At 48.7% G+C, this 8,528-nt stretch overlaps 1 protein-coding gene across 1 annotated transcript in view; it reads left to right on the top strand.

Annotated features, from left to right (window-relative positions):
- Nucleotides 1–1,076, top strand: part of KIAA0922 (KIAA0922 ortholog) — a 76,902-nt gene extending 75,826 nt beyond the window's left edge. The window contains exon 33 of the mRNA XM_009329793.1: nucleotides 664–1,076. Within this exon, the coding sequence (XP_009328068.1) occupies nucleotides 664–942 (279 nt within the window). The 3' untranslated portion in view covers nucleotides 943–1,076. The remainder of the gene's footprint in view (nucleotides 1–663) is intronic.
- Nucleotides 1,077–8,528: the final 7,452 nt, after the last annotated feature.

Below are 8,528 nucleotides of genomic sequence, written 5' to 3' on the forward strand. Positions count from 1 at the left end.
AGATTGGAAAATACATTAGATAATTCAGTTCATTTCCCTGGCGAGCTTTTCCCCACAATACATTTCAGTGTTTCATTCAGTTTTAAAAGTCCCAAGACTTCCATGACCTTCTCCGAGAGACTTCCTTGCAGACTAACACATCTTGCCCTCCAGGAGGTTCTTTATAAGCTTTCGAAATTTTCTAACTAAATTCCCTAGCTCCCAATTATAGTCTCTTTTCCATACCGAATATCCCTCTCTGCTCCCGGCGTGCATAGTCTTTCAGTACTGACACATACTTCAACCTTTTTCTTGTCATTTCTTAGGCGTCCTTCTCTTTTAACTCTCAAAACATGCATGGTGCTCTTCACGTGTCTTCCATTTCTCCCTTATTTTTCTTAACAGCTTGACCAGAACTGAATATTGTGTTCCTGTTACAGTAATAGCGATGCCGTGCAGGGAGGAGCTCATATGGCTTCACTTAGCGAAGTGCCTTTGCACACACACACTAATGCTGCCGTACTGTTTTTGGCAGCCATATTGCTTTGTAAACTCACGTGCAATTTTCTACTTGTGTGTTTCCTAAGTTCTCTGCTTCCTCCCATTTAGTACTACATTTCCACGTTTTCTTTGGCAAATGGTCCGTTTTGCAGTTTCCCATGATAATTTTATCTTGCCCAACAGCCCTACCTCTCAAGCACCCGAAGCTTGTCTCCAATGTCTGGACTTTTTGGTTCCATCTGGGCACCTCAGAGTGATGTTTATGAAAGCTGCTGCCCCGTCAGTGCCACGACCCAACACTCGACCCACGTGGAGAACCAGGCAGTTATGTGTAAGCAGGAATACTATCCGAGGTTTAACCCCTTCCGTGCCTACATGAACTTGGACATATGGACTACAGCAGCCAATCGGAACGCAAATTTCCCACTTTCGAGGGACTCGGGTTACTGTGGAAATGTGTGAAAGGAATTTGATTTAAAAATGTGAATAAAGATGCTTGCAATTTTGATTACTAGAGTAAGCTGGTTGTTGAATAGATTACAATGTTGGTGGATATTTTGGCACTTTTATATTGAAAATAAATTTTTTTTACTGAAGTCTGAGCATTCAGTGCATTTTAAAAAGCAAAGCATATTCAGGACGCTGTTGTTGTCAGGTGAAGGCTATAAATTTAAAACTCAAAATTTTTCAAGAATAAGGACAGTATTAGGTTCTTAAAAGCATCCATGAACCTGTACTGCACACGTTCCTTCTGAAGTTTGCATTCTGTGGTATAAACTAGGAGTGGTTTAGCATTTGTAGGTACAAACTTACACCCGTAAGTAATCGCATCTGTACCAAACACGAACACTGGGGACCTACCTGGTGATGCAGATCAGAGGTTTTCCAAGTGGTGCCACTTCTACTGCTGACATAGTTATTTGTGGGTGTAAACTTCTGGCAGTAGAAAAAAGGCTGAATTGTGGCTTGTTTATCTGGCTTCAAAATGCAAGCTGTCACTTGGACGATGTTGTGCTTGTGCAGTGTGGGTGAGTGGGCATTTCTTTCAGGAGCTTTTCTTGTGAGTGACTCCTGACATTTTGTGTTTATATTTTTAGCCTTCATGTTGCAATAGCATTTTCAGCACATTTAATTGCCCTTGTTTAAAATGCCAAAGCTTGAACTGGAACAAATACTTCTTTGAGAGTGGAGTTCACACCACTCTACAAAACAGAACAGCATTGTGTTAGCTCGTGTTATGAGATTGAATCTTTGTAGTGGGAAAGGCAACCAGGGAAGTGCTGCCACCCAGTTTGGGGCTGAACCTTTCCTTCGTGCAAGCTGATTCTGCTGACAGTTCCCGTGGAGCCCTATGTGCTGGCATGGCAGAGCGTGTCTGGGCGTCTTCAGTCTTAGGTGGCAGAAAAAGGGGAAGGCATCCCTTAGATTCAGAGATGTCCTCGACAAGGGGACTTGTTAAGCCTGGAGAAAGAGAGCGTAAAAGGGGATCCAGCAGCAGCCTTGTACAGCTGCTTGAAGGAGAGCCATAAAGATGGCAGAACCAAAGCCTGTGTGGTGGCTGCAGGCGTTGCGGCAAGTGACAGCGGTCACAGGTTGCCAAATGGGAGGTTCAGGTTGAACATGAGTGACTTCCCTCAGAGGGTGGTGCTGCAGGGGAGTGGGTTGCCCCGAGGGGTGGACAGATCTCCATGCGTGGAGGTGTTCATTACGCGGCTGAACGAAGCCGCGCGTGACCTGCTCTAGTGGTGGTGGCGGTAGTCCTGCTCCTTGTGGGAGGTCGGACTAGAGACCACCAGGGTCCAGTCACCGTTTTGAGGATTCTGTGAACTTCAGCAAGTTCCTTACTTTTTGCAACTTTGTTTTCCTCTTGGCCTTTGAACTCAGACTGACTGGAAGACAAGAACTCTGTTTGACAAAGAAATGTTGAGGCTTTCACATTTGTTTTTATTCGAAGGCAGAGCAGAAAAGGCAGTGCAAAATAGCTGACAGCCTGCGTGCAAGGCTACTCGGCAGTCTGAGCTCTCAGACCTAAATTCTGGCCCTGCCAGTCTCGCCACGTTACTGAGCTATCGGACCAGCTCCTCTGACTTGGTGGTTTCAGGCAGAAATGCCATCCCAGGTCTTGAAATGTTTCACCAGAAACAGCGCGTTTCCACAAAAAGTTTATGTCAGTAAATCAACAGTTCCTGCAGAGAAAGCTTTGTTGAAAGGTACCCTGCCAGCTACGCGTTCCCGTGCGTTTGAGTTAGCTCAGAAAGAGGTAACAACTGGATGGGATAGTCAAAAGCTGCTGCATTTACTTCCTTTAACTGCTCCTGCGGAAGGTGCTCCTAAGCCTTCCTTTGGTTTCTATGTCAGAAAAATGGGATTGTCACTGAATGCTTTTCAAAACTGTGGTGTTTTAATGGCTTGATCAGGAACTAGCGCCCGGAGCCTTTGGCTGCTTTCCATGATGCATCGTGCTGGGTAGGAATCTGTTTGACTCAGGAGTTTAATCGTAATTGCTTGTGATTCTAAAGGAAAGTTCACATGTTCATACGAACTGTGATGCTCCTGAAATCAGTACTAAGCCATGACAAGTAGTCATAACCGCTGACATTGCTTTCTGTGCACCTCTTGTCTATGGCAGGAGACTTCGGGAGGAATAGAGTGGGAGTGCAAGCACAATAAATATGGAGAAAAAAAACAGGTGATCATTTGGTTTGAAATGCAATGAAGTTCTTTACTCCCTGGATAATGTTGCTGGTTGTATAGCATGTTCATTGAATTTTGGACGTGCAAAGACACAGGAGAGAAGAGAGGATGTGCAAAGCTGCCTCAGTTAGCTTACCCACCTCATTCTGTTAATTCTGTTAATTGTTTTAAGGAGATCTGTGTTTTCTGTGCGCTGAAGTGAAGCTTTTCCTCAAGTACCAGTGTAAGGAGATGCTTTTCTTATGTCTGCAACAAACTGTAACAACAACAAAACCCCACAGAGTTCTGATCGGCACGGAGTCCCTGTTGTAAGTAATGTGTATGTTCTAGGCAGAGTAAGTCACTGAAAAAGAGAGGGGAAAAAAACCATGCAAAAGACAAAGACATTGGAGAGTTCAGGGAGAGCAAAAAAAGTTAGAAATGTTTGGAAAAGAAGACCTCTGTGAAAAAGTTGGTCAGAGTTGTTAAAGTGCCAGCAAAAGACAAGGGAAATGAGCCGCAAAAAACTTGAGAAATATTGCTAAGAAAGAAAACAATAATTCTCTTTAATCAAACCAGAACAGATCAAGAAGTAATTCCCCTGAGAGCTGTGTAGTATTAGGCAAAGTATTTAATACAACTTTTCGTAACAATAACTGAGGAATGTAACAAGCTCATTAAGGTTACCAGGAATAATTGCTGCCATCAGGAGACATCTGTAGCTTAATTAGCAATCCACTGAATACAAGTGGATTTGGGCTCAGTTAAAAATCATTCTTCCTCCAGTAAAGGGGAAGATTAAATAAATAATTCCACTACAAATGTCTTTGTACCAAAATGATTATAATTCTACTGGAGTGAAACTGGAGAGGTTGCTCTAAAGACATCTCATTGTCGTGAGCAAAATAATTCCTAATTTCTTGCCTTGTGCCAGGAATTTCTTATAGCAGGATCGGGAGCTTCACCGGTCTCTCTGAAACTGGTACTGTTTTTCTGAGAAAAAACTTCTTTTCAGCAAAAGAAGTTCTCAGTTAACCCAAGAAATGCTTAAGATCGCAAAGGGAAAAACCAAAATACCAGTACAAAAGCAGACTAGCTTGCACAGTTCACTAGTAGGACTGGTTATGGAGGAGGGGGGGAAATCACAGGCATTCAGTGTTGATTTCTGTCCTAGTGCAAACGCTACATAAACTCGGGACAATGCAGTGTTTTCCTAAGACAAGACGTAGGAGAAGCGACAGCTACCCCTGCTCTCTGCTCCCAGTGGGTTTGTGGCTCCTTAGATGTGCATTGGGAACTGGGGGTAACAAGTTATTGCTGTCCTTGGACAGGGCACATGGGACATCTTAGCTAAGCCTGCCTGGTTTGTCCAGAATTTCCATCCTGGAGCCAGGGAATATTCCTGGCACGTTTTGTGAATGTTTATAGGGTACTATGAGAGACAACATTTGGACAAAGCCAGCATCTACTGCAGGGGTGTTCAGGTGCCATAGCCTCGCCAGGCTGCAGCAAGCCCCTCACAGCATTAAGCTGGAGGGCTAAGAGAAGAGGAGCATCCAACGCAGCTTCTCGGTAGTAGAGGGCAATGCTCCACCGGGACGCTGTTTCTTGGTAAGTGGGGCTGCTACAGTGTTGAGCTTGCTTCTGCGGGGAGGGGATTGGGCTGCCCAGCAGCCCAGCTGCCACCAGTTTGGCCTGGGAGCTGGGCTTGAACTGCTTGGGAGCAACAGACTGGCTAGACCAAGCTGTAAATACCTCGTGGGGGGTTCAAAGCACGTGGGGGATGGTACAATTCCCTGAAGGCAGGCTCACCTGGGGAGCACAGTTGAAATTGGCAGGTCTGTCCTACAGCTTCTGCAGCTGGACCTGGGCATGTAGGACTGTTCCAGCTGTCCGAAGGCAACGACCAGCAAGCAGCTTGCTGTTGCGCTTGCAGAAATGAGCCTGAAAGCTCTGAGGGCAGCTGAGAGATCTGGTTGCCAGAGGGCAAATGAGCTCATGAAAGAGAACTTTTAACTATCTTAATCCCCTGAAGAGGGCGGAAGGGGAGGAAGCAGGGGAGGAAGCAGGGGAGGTGTTCACCACCTGGACTGGGGCTGGTAGTGCCTTCAGTTCTAGCACCCAACTTCTCTCCCTCGGGAGAAGCCCCGGTGCCACCCGGGAAGCTGTAGCCTGGACAGCACCGGAGGTTCCCGCAGAGCCGGCACCATTGTTCTGCCAGGTGAGCTCTTGGCTGGTCTTTATAGTGGTAGGTTGGGCATTGCTTTCCGGCATTTGCTTTCTTCCCTTCCAGCCTCAGGGAACACCCGTTGTTTATTTCTCTTACTCATCGGGTCGCCTCCATCTTCTTTTGCCCTCTCCACGTACTTGCTTTGCTTTCAGCAATTTGTGGAAAAGGTGCACGGCAGCACCTCCCCATCACCATGGGCACGTTTCAGTTCTACCTTTGATTCCTCTGCCCTATCTTGTCATTCAGTCTGCCTGTCCACTTCTGTGGGGGAAATGGCTTGGGGCAGGGCTTATCGCATCCTCTTCTTCAGCACCCTTAGGTGGGCTGAGGGTCACTGTCTGCCCAGGACTGCTGTGCCAGTATGGCCCTCCTCTGTCCCAGTGGCAATGCAACACTCACCCTGCCTTTCTGACAGGCGGGAGGCTGGCAGAGTTAGGCGTCCCAGCTGGAGAAGGAGGTCCCTGGCTTTGGTTGGCGCAGTTGCCCAGTCCTGCACCGGAGGAGGCTCTGCTGGGCAAGACCCAGCAATGTTCCCCGTCTTTGTGAGCTGGGGGACATGGAGGGGCGGGAGGCAGTGGGCTATCTGTGCTCTGCCCCATCATGACAAGTGACAAGAGCAGAGCGGGGTGAGGATTTATTGTCCCAGCCCTACAAGGCGGTGTTGCAGCTGAAGTCCTGGGAGCTTGCACCTGCCTCTGCAGCTCATCGCTAATGCACGGACACAGGCGCTCCCCTGCTGCTGAAAGCTGAATATTACTGCTCCTCCCTCCCATCTCTGGAGTGGGTTTCCCTGCAAAAGCCATCTGTCCGTGCCTGCCTGACAAAAATGCCTCCTTTGTCGCTGTGGGTTGTACACCATGCGGCTCGCTTTTTCCGTGACCTCTGCTGTATTTCATTTCTTTCTGCTTTCTTCAACAACAACAGCAGCAGCACAAACTCTCAAACCTTTTCTAACTTCGGGGTTGCTCTGAAGGGCGGCCGTTCCTAGCTGCTCCCCCTGGTTGTGCACAGGAGCTGCTCCCTGGGCTGTTCAGGGTTTTTGCAGCCCTGCTTGGGGGCGATGGCGATTTAGCATTTCCATGCAGCCCCACACACCTCTCTGGAGTTTTTGTTGTTTTGAGGCTCTCAGCAACCCGCGTGAGCAGAGATCACGCTGGCCTGGAATGAGGGGCCTCCCCAGTGTACGATCTGGTGCCAGATGAGCTGCTCTAGCTGGTATGGATGAGCTTCTCATCTAGCATAAACCAGTTATTTAATCATTGTCAGCTAAACTACCAGCAGCTAGGCTTGGCTCGCAACCGAGTACGTACGTATACATCTCTTGGAAGGAGCACATCGCCTCCGTGAGTGACCAAAAAGCCCCTGTCCTCTTCAGTAAACCCAGCTCCCATGCAGTGGTTTCGAGAAGGTGATCGTCCATACCCTGACCGTTCCCACCATGCTCTGGGGTATGGCTGCCATAGCTGCAGGGTGACAGGCTCTGCCAGACCTCGTTTCTCCAACTGCGCTGGCAAAACGCTCCATTTGCTGGGAGCCATTTGTTTGGTTTTAATTTTGACTGAACGTACAGTTTGCGAAGGGAAGCTAATGCTTTCGCACGTCTTTGTTAGCACAGATGTGGAGGAAGCGTGCGCGCTGGACCTGCTCCGGCTCCCAGAGATGGTGACGTGGAAGGCGGGTCGCCTTCGCCGGGCTGGGGGTCAGCGGGTGCTGTGGTGCAGGGCTGTCTCGAAACTAGAAATAACCTCCTTCTCACGCAATGTTGAGGTGCTGCAAAGAAGCGCTTGGCCACCAACGCCCTACGAGAACCTGCTGCGATGGCTGGTTCTGATTTAGGGAGAGAAATGTTTCACTTCATTCGCTTAACATGGCCTTGTTAGATGAAAGGTGTTTTGCAGTGCGGCGCAGGAAATGCCGAAGAGTGCAAACCAGATGCTGAGGCTGATAAGGGAACCTTGCCGAAACAGCAGAAAACACCGTAACCTTCCCACCGTTCTCCTCAGACCTGTGAGACGGTGGTGTGGCCGTGGGAGCTTATTGCTTTCTTCTTGGCAGCGCTCGCATGAGAAAGGCAGCATCTCGGCGGCGTTCCTCCAGCCGCTTGCACGCAGGCTGGTTCACCCCTCCTCCAGCCCGGCTCGTGACAGCATGTGCACCTCCTGGATGGGGCACGTGGCGCTCATGACGGAATGGAAAATGACCTCATTGCCACCCTGTTTCTGGAGCAGCGTGGGAAGCCCTCGCTCCCCCTTGGTTCCCCTCGTGCTTTTCAGCTGCACGACCCACAGTTTGTGGCGTAAATGGTTTCTGGAGCTCAGCAGCCGTTTCGTATTGATCTGCTGTTTCCATAGCTGCCTGCAGGTCGATCGGTCTCTCTGTGGACAGCTAGCAGTTGTTAACCAGAGGAGATGCCAGCCCTACTTCTGTTGATGAAAGCCTCTGCTTAATCACAGCTTGTGTTCCTCCTTCGGTTATTAGCTTTTAATTAGGCACCAACCACCCCTTCCCATTGGCTAAGGACATCAGGCACAGACTGCGCGTGCTTTTGGGCTCTGACTGTTAATACCGCGTTCAGACCATGCACTCACCAAATGACTTTGACTACTGAGTTTCAGTTTTTCCCATCTATATGTCCTTGGCATGTAATGCTCTTGCCAGGGCTGCAAGAAATCGGACCGTAGGTATCTTCTGCTTAATCAAGGCTCAGTTGTACAATTTTTCCACGCTGTTGCTCTGGTGAACACAGATGCCGCTGAGCAATTTTCTCCTGGCACTTTGCTATCACTTTCACCACCACTACATCACAGCAAGTGCAGCTGGTCTCCCTCTCTCCTGGCTTGCAGGTTCTGCTTGTGCTTTTCAGTTGCAGCCTTGAACATCGTGGCTCTGCGTGGCCCGGCCTGAGCTGTCCGTGGCAGTATCCCCGCGGGTGGGTGTTGTGGTTTAACCTCAGTCGGCAAGTGAGTACCACACAGCCACTCGCTCACTCCTTCCCCCCCACCCCTGGTGGGATGGGGGAGAGAATTGGAAGAGTAGAAGTGAGAAAAAACTCATGGGTTGAGATAAAAACAGTTTAACAATTGAAATAAAACAATAATAATAATACACAAAGCAAGTGATGCACAGTGCAATTGCTCACCACCTG

This window comes from Pygoscelis adeliae, unplaced genomic scaffold (assembly GCF_000699105.1).
Source record: "Pygoscelis adeliae isolate BGI_AS28 unplaced genomic scaffold, ASM69910v1 Scaffold67, whole genome shotgun sequence".
Lineage (NCBI taxonomy): Eukaryota > Metazoa > Chordata > Aves > Sphenisciformes > Spheniscidae > Pygoscelis > Pygoscelis adeliae.